The sequence below is a fragment of the Piliocolobus tephrosceles genome, chromosome 4 (genome assembly GCF_002776525.5).
Source record: "Piliocolobus tephrosceles isolate RC106 chromosome 4, ASM277652v3, whole genome shotgun sequence".
In the NCBI taxonomy this organism is placed as follows: domain Eukaryota; kingdom Metazoa; phylum Chordata; class Mammalia; order Primates; family Cercopithecidae; genus Piliocolobus; species Piliocolobus tephrosceles.
Window position 1 is genome coordinate 131,752,025 of NC_045437.1, and position 16,500 is coordinate 131,768,524.

The following is a 16,500-nucleotide window of genomic DNA, read 5'->3' on the forward strand; positions in this document are numbered from 1 at the left end:
CTGCCTGTAGCTTCTTCTCTTCTTAACTTTGAAGACTCTCTACTTTGTTCTAATAAACGATTGTTTTATGACCATTTTTATTTATACCCTCTATTTTGTGTGGCTCTTCCTGCCATACTTAAGAATCTAGCCTGGAGTCAACTGAGAAAGACATTGAAGAACAAGTGTGTGTGTTTGGGGCAGAGCAGGGGGTGTCTCACCATGGTCTCATTTCAGGAGGTGGGTCCTTAAGTATTGCTGGGGCAGGATTTGCTTTCATGTGTTACTCTACAGATGACCAGAGGTGCTGGGGAGAAAGTCCTGATGCATAGTCACTATTATGAGTTAGAAAATTCAAAAAGTTGAGATGTCATCAGGCATTAATTTACTTACTCATTCACTTAGCAAATATTTGACTGCCAGATGCCAAGCACTATAATAGGATCTGGGTGTGACAGTGATGGGGAATGAGAGGGGGACCACTGAGGTAGGATATAGGAAGATATTCCTGGGGAGATGACGTCTCAGAGACCTGAAGGATGGGAGAGAACTAGGGCCAGATCCCTCCAGGACCCAGGGTGGGGAAGAGCTTGGCATGTCTGTGATGTGAAAAGTAGCTCCCATGGCTGGGGTGCTCACGAGTAGCAAGCAGAGGCTGCCACTAATCAGCTGGGTGACCTTGGCCATGACACCTGACTTCTTGGAGCTTCAGTAGACTCATCTATCAAATGGAAGTGACTTTATCCACTCCCTGTCATATACTTCAAGACTTTTTGTGAGGATCAATTAAAGAAAAGTTAGAAATGATTTTTTTAAAAGTGATGCACAGTTTAAAAGGGTAGAGCCTGTTTTTAAAAATCATCATTGATTTAGTGGAAAATTATTGCCTATAGAATTTAGCATAAGTTTGAATACCTGTTTTTGATACAAGGAAGTTTATCCCCATTAATACCAGGAGCTGGCTCTTACCACATGGTTTTACTTCTAACTCGGTGCAGGGGAAATCAGTGAGTTCTATGCTAAGATTTTGCTCTCTGTTATGAACAATATATTCTGGGCCCAGATCCTGGTTCTTTCATTTACATGTGACCTTGGGCTCTTCTACCAATTCCCCTTGCCTCAGTATATTCATCTGTAAATGGGAATATAGTAGGCCTTAACAAAGGTGTGGTGGTAAGGATTCACTGGAATGATTGTGTAATGCCTGGTGCCTGGCACATGCTAACCAAAATGGGGGCTCTTTATGTGAAAATGGGAGTGATTCCCATGCCAACAAGGCCTGGCCAGATTCAAGTGTCCTCCCATTAAGTGTAGGAAGGGAAAAAAACTTGTTTGTGCTGGGTTTGATGGCATATTCTTCCATACAGAGAATTCCAAATTGCTGACTTTGAGGCCACAGACTCTTTAGAAGCAGGGAGGAAGGCACCGAGTCAGTTGTTTTGTTTCCTGCATGGTTAATTGGTTGTAAAATGCTACTAAAACTTACTGCTTCTGATTAAATTAAGTGCCCTGGGAAATCCAGCTGTGAACAGGTGGGTATTGGAGGTTTTCCCTGTGTTTCTATTCACTGTCTGTGGACAGCCTCATGCTGGTAAATATGCACTGCCTTCACTTTTGCTTCTGGGACCAGATGCTTTTCCCAATGTCTCCCTTCACCCAACCCGTCAGCTGCCAAAGGTCTGGGAGAAAATCAAGCTTGACTACATATGAATTTCAAGTGACAGGATCCTTAAATATAACAAAACAAACAAAACACGCCATTGCTTCAAGAGCAAGAACTATGTTTGTTTTTTAATGAGTCCTGTTTAGTGGAGCCACAGGGGTCCTTGTTTTGTTATTGTTTTTATTTTAAAATGGGCACAAAGTGGCCCTGCCCTAGTCTTGCAGACAAATTACTTGCTGCCACTTTGGTTATTACAGTTTAGGGCAGGAGATGCAAACTGCATCCCTCTACCAGATTTGTTTTGTCTGGCCCTTCTGTTGTTTGGAAGATTGGCAAATTTCACACTTAACAATATGTATTTCCAGCTTCTCTTCAAATAGGAGGGTCTGACAACACTGTACCCATATTGCCCTGTGGGATCAGTTGGCTGGAGAAGAGTCAAGCTGTCCCTGAAGACAAGACATTGACACTTGAGTTCTGATAATTCCCAGTACTCTTTGTGGTTTTTACATGCAGCCTAGTTCACTCATTGGTTAACGTTCCTGGGCTCTGTAGGGTCTGAGTTTGAGACTCCGAATTTAAAAGCTTCTATCATTTTGAAAGTAAATGGCAATTCTGTATGAGAAATAAAAAATATATACATAAATGTATGTGTATGTGAGTGTGTGTGCATGTGTGCATGTGATAGTCTTAAGAATATTGAAGTTGTGGAGCCTAAAAGTTACCAGCACTCTACTGAACATTCTCTCTCTCACATTTTTGAGATTGTCTCATCTCCTGCCACCCTCTCAGCACATCTCCTTCTCCACTTCTCCTTACCTTTCTTGGAGGGCATTGTATGATGTAAGCTCTTCCTGCCTTCTCTCCTCCCCACCTATGAAAGCTCACTTTTCCAGTGATCTCTACTAGGTGGAATATGAATGGATTATATTCTATTATAGATTCATCCCAAATGTATTGAATTTTCCAGCAACCCCAGCTGCACATCTTTTTGGGTTCAACTCTAATAAATGGAAATTTCATCTCTTTTTTTAAAGCCACCCAAACAAAAGTCGTGAGACCAGCTCAGAGAGGGCCTGATTGGTTTGACTTGGGTCACATGCCAGTCTCTAAACCAATTGTATAGTTGGGTGTTACGATGCTCTGACTGGCCAGGTCTAGACCACAAGTGCCTCTTTGGTCCTAGTGAGGAATGCGTTTATGCTGCTGAAATGTAAAGACTGTTGAATGAGGGCGAAGATGTTCTCTAAAAAGAGAATAGCAGACTGTTATCAAAACAGAATAAAAAGGATTCTGGCAGTCAATTCAGACTCCTTCCATCATCTTCTGAAGCCTCTGGACCCATTCCACAGGAAAACAAGTATACAAAAGTTTGCATACAATGTTGGGGTGATCACAGATGCCATGTAGATCACCCACTGACTGCAGGTTAAGAATATCTGGGTTAGATCATGTCTTATCCCATTTCAGCATTCTTCGTTTTAGTAAATGATCAACCAATTTTGTGATAAAATGAAAGTTTTTTTCAGAATTATGTTTCCAGTGTTTCAGGTTTAAACTGAAGCTGTTCAAAAATGACACATGGGGAGGGCAAGCGAGTGACCTGTGAGCTACAAAGCACCCTCAGGAAGTCTAAATGCTGTCATTGTTCGTCTCTGATACTGCTTTAGTTTCATTTTCCATCAGCATCCTTATGAGATCATGAGAAATAGTGCTTAATAAAGTGTCAGACTCTATTTTGCATTATGATTTCAAAATGATAAATTTCTTCTTACATTTTTATGGACTAGAACACATAGGCTTATTGGATCCTCCATAATATAGACTAGAATAATTTGGAGCACAGGAGATTATTGTCAGTGCTCTGTGGGCATGATGCTCACTGGTCATTTTTATTTGTAGACTGGTCCTGAGCTGTAAATCCAAATTAAGGAGTCACTTGTTTTCATCTGAGCTCAGCTTGTGTGTGGTGTGTTGGGATGCAGAGATTTTTTTCAATGAAATCCATTGCTCAAGTTAAATTCATGATCCCCAATGATGTGTGAGGCCAGAGGATGGCAGGCAACACATGAAGATGCTGAGATTGGGACAAGGGAGGGTATGCTGGGAAAAGTGAACAGACAGATATGGTGAATATTAAAAGGGTAATGATTATTTAAAATAGTTTCAAAACACTTTCATACTTAGCAAGATTCTGTGCCTTTTTTTCTTCTTCCCTTGAAGAATGGCTTTTTCAGCTGATCCTTTTTGTCTATATGTACTTTTTTTTTTTTTTTGGTTGAAAAGTGAGTTAGTTTATTTTCCTTGAAGCAGTTTCCAAATATCAGCTTTCTTTGGCAAACAGGAACCCCTTTCCCCTTCCTCTCTCCACCCTTTCCATCCCCTCCCCTCCCCTCCGCTTCCCTCCCCTCTCTCCCCTCCGCTTCCTTCCCTCCCCCCCCCCTCCGCTTCCCTCCCCCCCCTCCCCTTCCCCTCCCTTCCTCCCCTTCTCCTCCCTCCCCCTTTCACACCCTTCCCCTCCCTCTTTTCCCTTTCCCTTCTTCCCTTCCCTTCCTTTCTCTTCCCTTCTTCCCTTTACTTCCTTTTTCTTCCGTTCCCTTCTCCCTTCCCCTCCGCCTTCCCCTTCCCCTTCCCCTCCCCTTCCCCTTCCCTTCCCTTTCCTTCCCCTTTCTTCTTCCCTTTCTTGCCAAAGTCTTACTCTGTCACCCAGTCTCGGTTCATTGCAACCTTCACCTCTTGGGTTCAAATGATTCTCCTGCCTCCGCCTCCTGAGTAGCTGAGATTACAGGTGTGCACCACCACACCTGGCTAATTTTTGTATTTTTAGTAGAGACTAATTTTTGTATTTTTAGTTTCACCATGTTGGCCAGGCTGGTCTCAAACTCCTGACTTCAGGTGCTCCACCTGCCTCCCAAATTGTGGGGATTATGGGCATAAGCCATCATGTCTGGCTGGGAACCTTTTCCTTTCCCTGCAGCTTGAACTGGGATAAGAGAGGATGGGTAGGGAAATTTTATTGTTATTTCTACTCAGCAATGTTTTGACTAAAGGATTTTTTTTGAGATGGGGTTTCACCATGTTGGTCACGCTGGTCTCAAACTCCTGACCTCAAGCAATCCAGGTGCCTCAGCCTCCCAAAGTGCTGGGATTACAGGCGTGAGCCACTGAGTCCGGCCTGACTTAAGTTTTTATGCTGAATTTCAATTACACATGATGAGATGCCCAGGCAATTCACGATTTCTGGTATATAGCTCCATCATTTCACTTATCATATAGTATTGGTATTATTGTTAATTTTAAGAATCAACTAGCTATCAATTTTCAGACTTCAGTGTGCATCAAAATTCTTCGAATGCCCCTCTGGTCCAAGTGGACTGGTCCAAGTGGACAAGAAAGAGTATGTACAGAAATTTGCATAGAGTTCCTGGTTTCTCTCTACCAGGGCAAGTTTCCCAGGTAATTCTGATGAAGACAGCCTGAGAACTGTACTTCAGTGAACTTTCACAAGGGAAGGGACTGGGTTATCTGTTGTATGCCTTCTCTTTGGTGCAAAGTAGGTGCTTAGTAAATACTTATTGAATGAAGGACAGACTGAATAAATAGATAACCTAAGAAAATAGGCTGAATAAAGAAATAGTAAATCACTAAGAGTTTTAACTAAGGGTTTCAACAAAAGTCAGCAGAATGATCTGTAGAATTTTGGTGAAGGAACTAAACAGACTTTAGTTACATGGCCTTTTATTCCTTTGGGTTACACACGAATGTTGGGAAAAAAATGGCAGGTTTAACTTAGAGATAAAAATTTCTCAGCACCAAAGTTTAAAATATTAAGTAGGAAGTTAAGGACACCAATGGTGTGGAGCCTTCCCAGTTGATACTTATGTATGAATTATGCAATATGAAACGAATAAATGATCTGCATTTTACAGAATGTGAGATGGATAGCTCTTAACTGTTCACATTTGAGTAAAATGGTAAACCTTAGAGCATAGAGACTTTGAGAAAGCCACTCATAATCTTTAGTTCCTAATTTATTCCTTGTAGAATGGGGCCAACATCCCTAGGTTCTATGCTGAATGATAATCACTTCAAGTTTTACAATGCAGTTGTTTATTTCATTAAAGTAGTACGTATTCATAGAAAATTCAGAAAATATAGAATAAAGACATAATCTTTGTGCTATAATTCAAAGCTAACCCTCATTAATATTTGCAGCTAGTTTAAGTCAGCTGTGTATTACAGCTGTGCAGAGAGCTGTCGGGAATGGAAAGGCACTATCAGAAGTCGGTGGTGTCATGGAGGAGCAGACCATTATACAAGCAACTGCAGGCCTTGCAGTGAAGACGAAGTGCGACAAATGCTGTAACAGAGTGTAGGTGGCAGGGATTAATTCTAGCTCCGGGTATCTGGGAAGGTTTCATGGGCTTAGTATATTTATAACGCACCTGGAGGGATAAGTGGGATGATGGGAAGCTGAGATGGTGTGGGAGTGAGGGAGGCATTTCAGATCCAGGGAGGCAGCCTATGGTGAAGGCAGGAAGGAGATTTCATGTTCAGGGCACAATGTAGCTCAGTGTAACTTAAAGAATGCTGAAAGGTGAAGAGTAGGAGAGCACATTCTTGGCATTATTAGGGACTTTGAAAGATTCACTGATCCAGCCCCTGCCAGAACACCCACAACAGATTAATATTTTAAAAGTTTTCAGTCTTCCTTGGCAATTACTCGAATACTCTATCATCCTAAGAGTCAAAAGTTTTCCTGGGAATTTGAATGTAAGGAGTTGTCTTCTTTTTTATTTTTCTTTTGGAGAAAAACTTGAATCAAAGTCATGGTGCTCTTAGTAAAATTGGTATTGAGTGAGAAGAATCAATACATATTGGACTCTCTGGAAAGGTCTGTTGGTTGAGTAAGTGAATGAATGTGTGACAGTGAACATTTGTACTTTATGAAGTCTTGAAAAGAATCATAAGTTGAGCATCCAGGCAGAACTGTATGCCTCAGTTACTGTGGACTTGAACTGCTTGATCTCTCTCTGACATCTGTCACCTCCACAGGGGAAGTTAATATCGAAACCCTCTGAGTCCTTAGAAGGGAAAAGTGAAATTCTAACATGAGATTCTAAATGAATCTGCTTTAAAATGCTAAACACATGTGTATTGAACAAGGAGATATTAAAAGCCTTTCGTTTTCAACCTCTGGCTTTCTGCATGAAAGACATTCAAAGGTAGTGACTGATGACAATCATAACTACATATAGTATAATTTAATCCTTACGATGATGTTCATTGACTCTTCCCAAGAGAACGAGGTTACATTGGTTTTGTTTTGGCCACTGTTCTCTATATTTGGGTTGGTTCTGTTACCAGATCACCCACTGGTCTTTCATTATGGTTAAAATGCATTTGAGGGATCACAAATAGGGTGAGAGTGGTTGGGAGCAAAATCAAAAAATATTAAAATCTATAACTGGCTATAATCTAGTGAAAGTGCTGGCATTTCTAGTGAAATGATTATGCTGGTTTCAGTTGTAATTTCAAATGAGTCTGGTGATGATATTAAGAATATAGCCAGATATGGTCAATGATCCACACTCCTGTGATATATGTGTATATATATATATATCTCATGTAAAGAATATAGTTTAATGGATGTGGGCTTTGGAGTCAAACTGCCTACATTCAACACTTGTTACTAGATGTGAAACCTTGGGCAAATTACCTTATCTCTCGGTAGCATTATCTGTAAAATGAGAAAAGAAATAGAATCTCACAGGACTGTTATGCAGAGTAAATAAATTAATACATACAAAGCACTCAGGACAGGGCCTTACACATGTTGTAGTGCTTGTGTTTGCTGTATTAACTGCTAAGTTGAGGAGCTGAGGCTCCTCCTGCCTCATTTTTTATGCTTGGCTTTGTGGGGTGGGTCGCTGTTACTGAAGCAAAGTTGCCACCTGCCTGTGCATCCTTTTCAGCCTGGGGAAAGATTTGCACCAGTAACCCAGAAGTGCAAGGCCTGATACCTTTGCTCAAAATCTGTCCCTAAGTCTGCAGGAACTCTGTGGCCATGATTCCCAGTAGAAATTGGGTTCCTTGCAATGGAAACAGTTTAAAACAAATGTGTCCTCAGTCTGTCTCCAGTTCCAAGAAGGACAGACAGACTCTTGATTTTGTGATCTGCCTCATTTCAAATCACTAGGATGACTTCAAATGTCTGCCTAGGGCCAGAGTTTGCACCTTAATATGTTTTGGCAAGAAACACTTGGCATTTGAGTAATCTGTGTAAAAGAGCATCCCTGAGGATAAACATCTTCTCTACAACACATGAATGTAGAATTCTTTCTCTCTTAAATTTCCAGTCAGACCTTGCGAGGGGAGTAAGTTGGGCCAGGTAGCCAGAAGTCAGTGTTAAGCTACAGCACTCTTGCTCTAACCTCCCTTCTCTGTGTCATTTCTAAGAAATTGTAATTTTTTCTTTCCCCATTGGCCACTGGTTGGTTGTCCTGTCCTCTACCTATTCACTGTCTCAAGCCTTTCTCCTGCCTTTCAGATCTGACTTCTAGTATGGGGAGACCTATGTGGAGTGGGTCCTTTTCCTTAAAACTATTTTTAAATTATTTCATTGGCTGCTGTGCTATGACAACACCATCTTGTTTTTTTTTAAATTCTTGCCACGAATGATGCCCTTCCCTCAAGGGCATACTCTGAGCTCTGAGGTAATGAATGCTTTTCAGGTTGATCATGTTCATCCCTTCAGGCTGAGAACACTTTCCAGAAATGCCCAAGATCTAAAGGACCTTGGCCAGCGGAAAAGGTAAACTTCTTGAAGTCAGTGGCCAAGAATAGGGGCAGCCACATGCTCTCCCCCTGGGATCCCAAGATAGTGCCACAACTCGGTACCATTCCACCCTCCACTGCTGGGAGAGAGGAGAGAATTTGCTTCATCTGTGCAGAATTCCCCCCAGGATCTTATTCCTCCCCTTTCTGCCCACCCCACCTCTCAAACAGAGTGATTGGTGCTTAAGTCAAAGAGGGTCTCTCTCAGGAATGCATGTTAATATCAGAAAAGGAGAGGAAGTCAGCCCGGCAGTGAGCAACCTTTACCCTTACATGGGTTCGGCCTCCTCAGCCTGCCCTTGTGGCATCCTGGGATTTTGGCAGCCTTATGGGTATCAGATTTTCACATGGATGAACTGTACTCTACAACTGCTTCTGTGTGCTAGGAACCAAAACGCTTTCTTTGACATTGAAAATAGAGTTTTCTCCTTCTCACTGTTTTGGCCTACTCTGTTGCAAGGGAGATCCATTTTTCAGGGCTGTGAAACTCTTGCTTACTTCTTCATGGAGTTCTGTGTCTTTGAAGGCTACCAGGAGATAGTGATGACATTTCAGAGAAAGCCCCTGGCAGCTCAGGTGGGCTGGATAGGGATAGGTGCTTTTTGGTTCAATATTTTCAATTTGAGAAGGAATCCTTATATTCTTAGAAAGACTTCCTTGGTTATTTCTGGGCAGTAGGCTTGGTCATGGAGGCAAGAGGTTCTGCATTTCTTTTTCAAAGCAAAGGTGATGGTGCGGTCTATGGAAACAACTTTTCCAAAGAGGTCCTTTTAATCATGAGGCATTTTGCTGTCCACCCTCCAGTGTGTGGGGTGGGAACAGCTTGGACTTCACATAGAAAGGACCCCACAGTTGTTTCCACATAGCTGTTTCCTGCGTTGGGCCAGAGCAAGTCTCCGTGTCCTGAATATCTTCGGGAAGGATCATCTGCCACATAACCATCTGCAGGCATAAGTCAAGAGAAACTTTCGAGGAGCCTTAAGATTGCAAATGGGGGTTTTATGTCTCGGTTTAGGTGTGCCTTGATGCTTTTCCTGTCCAGCATGTACATTATGAGAGCAGCTGTAAAAATCCAAACGTGATTTTTCAGAATTTGGGTTGGGGGAGGTAAAAACTCAACCTGCTCAGCCCAGATTGATTGCAATGCTTTGCATAATAATTAATGATGTACAAGCTGTTGCCTAATGGGCAGTTTTTCTGTGTGTGCCCTTCAGTTCTGACTAGCTGGAGTCCTCCACGATTTAAGGCACTACCCCTTTCCTTTATGTGTCTTAGCCTTTGGGTAAAGCTGCTGTAGTCATTATTATCTTTCTTTGGTGGTTGTTTCTTCTTCCTTTTTTTTTTTTTTCTTCTTTTTGTAGGTCATTCAATGAAACCTATAGTTCTCATTGGGCACATAGGTCTTTGCTTCTTTTCTTGACCTTAACAATTAAAGAGAGAAGAATACTTTTTGTATCTGAAAATCTCAACATCTCTGAGTGCTAGGCAGTGAGCAGTTGCCAGGGATAAATGATGCTGAAAAGAATTACCACTTCCTCTATGGCAGGTACTATTTCAACACTCCATGTATGTTAGCTCATTTAATTCTCTTAACTCTTTAAAGTAGGTTCTAATGTTCCTCCCATCTTATGGATGAGAAAATTGAGGCACAGAGAGGTTAAATAATTTATCTAAAGTCACCCAATTAATTAAGGAGTAAAGCTAGAATTATGGTGAAAGCTGCGCAGTGATTCTAGGAGAGAGGTACTATTATTCTCATGTTTTAATGAAACCACTGAGGTTCAGGGAATTGTTGAAATTTAAGGCTTGTCTTAGCTCCAATGCAAGCTCTTGCCCAGTATACTCTACTGCTGTCTTTACTGTAAAAACGCCCTCATTTCTATCCCTTGGAGACCCTAGACTCCATTTAGTTGAGCAAGTACTTACTGAAGACCCACTCAGTTCTAGGTCTTATGCTGGGCACTATGTATGCAGGGATGATTTTTTAAAAATTTTATATCCTCTTGTAGATGAGTCAGATCCTGCTGAGTAATTCAATTAATTTTCCTTTTTGGGGAGTCCAGAGGTGCTTTTTGGTCTTGAGTACCATGCTGGTCACATGGAAACTAGTCAAACTAGATACTAATATCTGTTGGTTGGTAAAAGGTGATACAGGTATGCCATTGAATAAGCAATTTTGTTCTATAAATGTTTGTGTTGGCTTCAGTTAGTTCCATGATGGGCTCATGTCCTACACTGGCCTGATTGATGAACCTAAATACAACTTTTAATAGGATGTCACTTTTGGTTTTATGACTGTCACTTTCCCATTTGAGGTAGTAGACTAAACAGTTTAAGAGCACAGGCATGGCTGGGCACAGTGGCTCACGCCTCTAATCCCAGCACTTTGGGAGGCCGAGGTGGGTGGATCACGAGGTCAGGAGATCGAGGCCATCCTGGCTAACACTGTGAAACCCCGTCTCTACTAAAAAATGCAAAACAAAATTAGCCGGGCGTGGTGGCCGGCGCCTGTAGTCCCAGCTACTCGGGAGGCTGAGGCAGGAGAATGCCATGAACCCGGGAGGCGGAGCTTGCAGTGAGCCAAGATCGCACCACTCTGCACTCCAGCCTGGGCGACTGAGCGAGACTTAATATTATGTTGGGAAAATCATATAACTAGACATCAGGACATGTGGATTACTGTTCCAGCTCTGATATTCATATTAACTACGTGAATATTGTCATGTCTTCTGATATCTCATTTTTCTCACAGGCGAAAGGATGAGGTTAGACTAAGTGATGGTTAAGATCACTTATAAAATCCTAGAGTTCATGGAAAACACAAACCATGACTAGTCCTTTTGGTCAATTTACGAGATTGGTTGTTGGCTGTAGATAAATCCCTTAATTTTGTTGTCTTTGTTTTCTTGCCTTTCGAATGGCTTTGATAATTCCTGGTGTGCCTAATTTATAGAAATTCCATGAGGATTTAGTGAAATATTGGGAATATAAGTGCTCTGAATAATTAACGCATTACATGAACACAAGATATTATTCGTACTGAAAGTTAACAGAAAGATGTTGAGTTTCTCGTTACCTCCTTCCCTCCCCCCTCAAAAAAAAAAAAAAAAAAAAAAAAAGACTTGAGTTAAAAAGGAGTTTGATCCTGGTCAGGCTGTTTCCTGGAGTTTATGGAACTCCTTGGAACTCTACAGGGTCAATAGGGGCTTTGTCCTGCTGCGGGTCAGTTTCCCACAGTTGGGGTAAGGCTGCCACACTTTTTCTCCTGACAACACTTTATCAAACACACCCGCCTCACAAAATGCGGCAATTCATTAGACAAAAGTGAGGTTTTGAGTTACAATAACCTCCACTTTGTTAAAAGCCCCCTCGGAATCTGAGATCTTCTCCGTAGGCCAGCAGACGTGCACGTGGCCCTGGTTTACAAAGGCCTTATAAACTTAGCCTGATAAGTCATCCCCCAAATTCGTGTGCCATGTCTGTCTCTCAGTGGGGGTATTTTTAACTCCTCCTTCTAACTCCTCTCAATTCCTTTAAGGAAGTGTAATCCGAAAGGGTCAGGCCCTTGGCTTTTACTTAGGGGAAAACTTTGAAAGAATTTCTGAGGCTCCCTCTGGGGTAGGGTTGGCTTTCCCCAAAAGAATTGGCCCTTCAGAGCGTCTTTGCCACATAAGGGCTTGTGTGAGGCCTCAGGCACCAGTTGACGGCCGTGTCTTCCCCACGACAGATGGTCAAGCTTTCAATTTCAGCAAGTGATCCACTGTTGAGGGGGCAGGCGGGGGACTCTGCCAGCATGCCAAGTGACAGGCCAGCTTAGGGTAACAGAGATCTGGTGTGTGCCCGGCATAGCTTTTGTGCTAACGATGGGCTGCTGACAGGCGCCCTGCCCCGGCTCATCTTTGAGGCAGGAGATCCCCTGCTCCCTTGATTCTGTTTCTCCCTGGCAGAGCTGGTGTCCTGTTTGCCTGTCTTTCAAAATTCATTTTGGCACCAGATGGACCCCCTCATGGTGGCTAGCAGTTGTCTGACTTGAAGAAGTCAGAGGGTGTGCTGACAGCTCCTTCTAGCACAACCTGAATCTGGCTGTCGGGTCTGGGCTCAAATGGCTTAAACACACACAGGCGGCAAATATTACTAACCCTGGGGAAGCAAGCAGGGGGCCCCTCTGGAGGGAGAATGGCAATGATGTCTACCTCCATAATGTTCACATTGCTATTGTTTGTGGAAATCATGATACTAATAATTACTCTTAGTAGTTTGATTAGTCTTATTTACTCTTATTAGCAAAATTGCTGTTATAGTACGATTGCTATCAATGGTACAATTAGTATTAACATCATTACTGCACTACTTCTGTCATTACTAAAACTACTGCATCATGATGGTTAAGAGTACAGTCTCTGGAGCTACACTGTCTGAATTTGAATTGAACACTGAGGTTCAGGGAATTGTTGAAATTTACCCAGGCTTGTCTTAGCTCCAATGCAAGCTCTTGCCCAGTATACTCTACTGCTGTCTTTCCTGTAAAAACGCCCTCATTTCTATCCCTTGGAGACCCTAGACTCCATTTAGTTGAGCAAGTACTTACTGAAAACTCACTCAGTTCTAGGTCTTATGCTGGGCACTATGTATGCAGGGATGATTTTTTAAAAATTTTATATCCTCTTGTAGACGAGTCAAATCCTGCTGAGTAATTCAATTAATTTTCCTTTTTGGGGAGTCCAGAGGTGCCTTCCTAGCTTTTGGGCAAGTTATTTCACTTCTCTGAATCTCAGTTTCCTTATCTATAAAACAGGATTAATAGCAGAGGTTACTTAGGAGGGTTGTATGAGAAAATGGATTTGTTCTTAGCATTGAACTGAGTACAAGGTAAGCTCCCAATACACAGAAGCCATTTCTTATGACTGCCGCCATCAGCGTTCCTACCGTGTATGTGTTACTCTGCCTTATCTCTTATTCACAATTTCCCCACACAGTAAGGCCTGTTATTATACCAGTTTATAGATAAGGAAAGTGTGGTGCAGAGAAGTTCAGCTCCTTATCCAAAGTCACACAGGTAGTACCTGTCAGAGTCAGGATATGAATCTCATTATTCTGGGTGTTTCTAATGACTGTGGCCTTTCACCATATCACACCCAGTCTTGTTGTCAATTTAGTGATAATCAGCCCTCTCCTGGTGCTCGAGGTAGCTTAGAAATATGCCCCTCTAACTGGTTGTTCTAGAAAGCAGCAGCCAGTTTTCATGTCTTCAGTGTCTATGGATATAGGATTGAACCCCATCAAGATATGAGGATCACAACTATCAGCTCCACTGTATTAAATAGTTTCTGAAAGCCCTGCTGGGTAGATCAGCAGGACCACCCAGCACTTGCCTTCTGAGAGCCCAGATCAATAAAACATTGCAAAGGCACTTAGGATTTGGGCCACTCCCTCAATCCCCTTCCTGTACCAAATCTATCATATTGAAAGTGGGCAAGAATCAGTGACTGGCTGATTGTCCTGCGCAAGGACAGTGTGGGTCTTGGTAATGGGAAAGGGGAGCTCAAAATCGGATTTTGTTTCACACAGCTGGGCTTCAGCAGTATTCTGTAAGCCATTTGTCTTGGACAAAAGGTTGATCAACTTTGACTTCTGTGGAGAGAATCTGAAAGTAGTGGCAAGTGATTATTTACAGGCCTGCTTTCATTGATGGACAGTCAAATGTTGTGTGGTGTTAAAAAGTCATTTTAGGAAGATGTTTGCATTTTTAAATGTTACTCTTTTGGTTGAAAAAGCCATTGTTTGTCTCTAAAGAATGATTGCCACAACATACTCCCATCTTGGCAGATTCTAAGAGACCAGGGAGGAGAGGGATTCATCTGGGACTTCTCTCAGTTTCATGTTCAGAAATTGGCTGAACTCTGTATATCTTCGTGTAGTGCCCTTGTTATAGAGGACCCCAGTGTTACATGATTGACAGACATTGCAGTCAGAGCCAAATTCAGACTGAGGCATCATGGGGTGATAGTTCTTCATAACCTATTTGTGTTGAGGTGGGGATTTTACTCCAGTGTGGACTTGAAGTGGAAGAAAGGGGAAGACAATTGAATTACAACAAGAATTCAGTTGACCAGCATTTTAATGCATTTTGTTATTTTTAGGGAACCTTTGGGCCTGAAATCCACAAGCACATCACATCTAGGCCTGGTAGTAAAAGAGATGGCAAAACTTAGGTATCTTTGGAAATACTTCTTTTCCCAAACCTGGGCAGGTAGAGGGTTTAATTACAGGTGGCAGACATGATTGCCTGAATATGACACTTTTAGTAGCTGCTGCTTTTCCATGATAGACTTTAACAACTGTGATGGTTACATAAGAAATAACTCAGAAAGTTATAGGGTGACCATATAATTTATCACCCACACCGAGACATTTTTGAGAGTTAAAGTAGGCACTATTAATACATACACCAGTATGGCTGGTATAAACTGGGATTTTTCTTGGCAAATTAGGACCTTTGGTCACCCTAGCAAGTAAAACCCATGAATCTCACTATAGAAGCAATTCAGAAACCAAGGTGGCAGTGAGGCAGGAAAATCTTTATTCAGTCACAGCTAGCTCTTGTCTACAGCAGACAGTTTAAAAAAAAAAAAAACATTCAGGAGCTATTTAAGAAGTCAAAGGAGTTTAGTTTGTGAATTTTCCTTATTTCTCATGGGTACTACTAATTGAAACATTTTACTTGACAGACTAAGATAAAAAATGTTTACCAAATCCTTGTGTTCATCCACCATGTATTTGCCAGTTCATCATCTGTGAGTTTATAGGGCTTAAATTCCATGTTGTTGTTGAGGACCATGAGTAATTCTCAGACAGTTATGTCCAATTGGAACCTATCTTAAATTATGATGAAAGCCTTCCCTCTGTATGAGTGAAAATATTTCCTTGGAGCTTAATTCCTCTGTGAGATCTGTTGGCAGTGCTGAGAGTGTTTGTGTCATAAGGAAGGTCCAGCGTGGATACAAAACAAAGGCTAAGGCCACAGATTAAATACTGGCTCTAACACCATGCTGAATATTTCAGAAAACATGTAAAGAGAATCAAATGCACAACCCAGGGGTGACTTACCTCTTTTTTCCCTCCCATGTCAGAAACCGAAATGCTAACCATGATGATTTGTTTCTTTACAGGTTCTTCTTGAAATTCTTCCTCAAATGTAACCAAAATTGCCTAAAGAATGCAGGAAACCCACGTGACATGCGGAGATTCCAGGTGGGTCTGACTTGTCTTTCTTGAATCTCAATAATGGCATGAATATCAGGACAGGATAAAAAAGTCTTAGGCAGAAGATATGTAGTTGTTTTCCCAGAGGCAAATAGCAGCTGAGGCCGTGGGTCCCCCAGGTATCTGCAATCTAGGAGTTGTTTAGAAGAGAGAAGAGTGGAAACTGTACCACCTGTGCTCACTGGTTGTGACAATGGTGTTCTTTGAGTCTAGTTTTGGCTTCCTGAATGGACTCACACGACTAAACCCCCAAAGATTAAGTAAAGTAAATAGAAATGATGAATTCTTTGCCTAAAATTTTATATGCAGAAAACCAGCACATAAGAATAAAGAGGCAGGGTGCAGTGGCTCATGCCTGTAATCCCAGCACTTTGGGAGGCTGAGGTGGGCAGATTGAGGTTAAGAGTTCAAGACCAGCCTGGCCAACATGGTGAAACTCCAACCCTACAGAAAAATACAAAAGTTAGCTGGATGTGGTGAATTTGCCTGTTGTCCCACCTACTCGGGAGGCTGAGGTAGGAAGATCACTAGAAACCAGGAGGTGGAGGTTGCAGCTGAGATCATGCCACTGCACTCCAGCCTGGGTAACGGAGTAAGACCCTATACCACCCACCAAAAAATCAAAACAGCAACAACAACAACAAAAACAGTAGATTACAACTGGTAAAACTGCTCTGCTTTACAATTATGGTTTTTTCTTCCTTTGCTTCTCTCTGCTCACCTCTTCCAATCATGGAAATTGTTAGTGGTAGCTGCCT

The 16,500-nt window shown here is 42.0% G+C and overlaps 1 protein-coding gene across 11 annotated transcripts in view; it reads left to right on the forward strand.

Annotated features, from left to right (window-relative positions):
• EBF1 (EBF transcription factor 1) overlaps nucleotides 1–16,500 on the forward strand; it is a 405,784-nt gene that overhangs the window by 243,981 nt on the left and 145,303 nt on the right. For all 11 annotated transcript variants that reach the window (XM_023218828.3, XM_023218832.3, XM_023218829.3 and 8 more), the window contains exon 7: nucleotides 15,649–15,730. In XM_023218828.3, coding sequence (XP_023074596.1) covers nucleotides 15,649–15,730 — 82 coding nt within the window. The remainder of the gene's footprint in view (nucleotides 1–15,648; nucleotides 15,731–16,500) is intronic.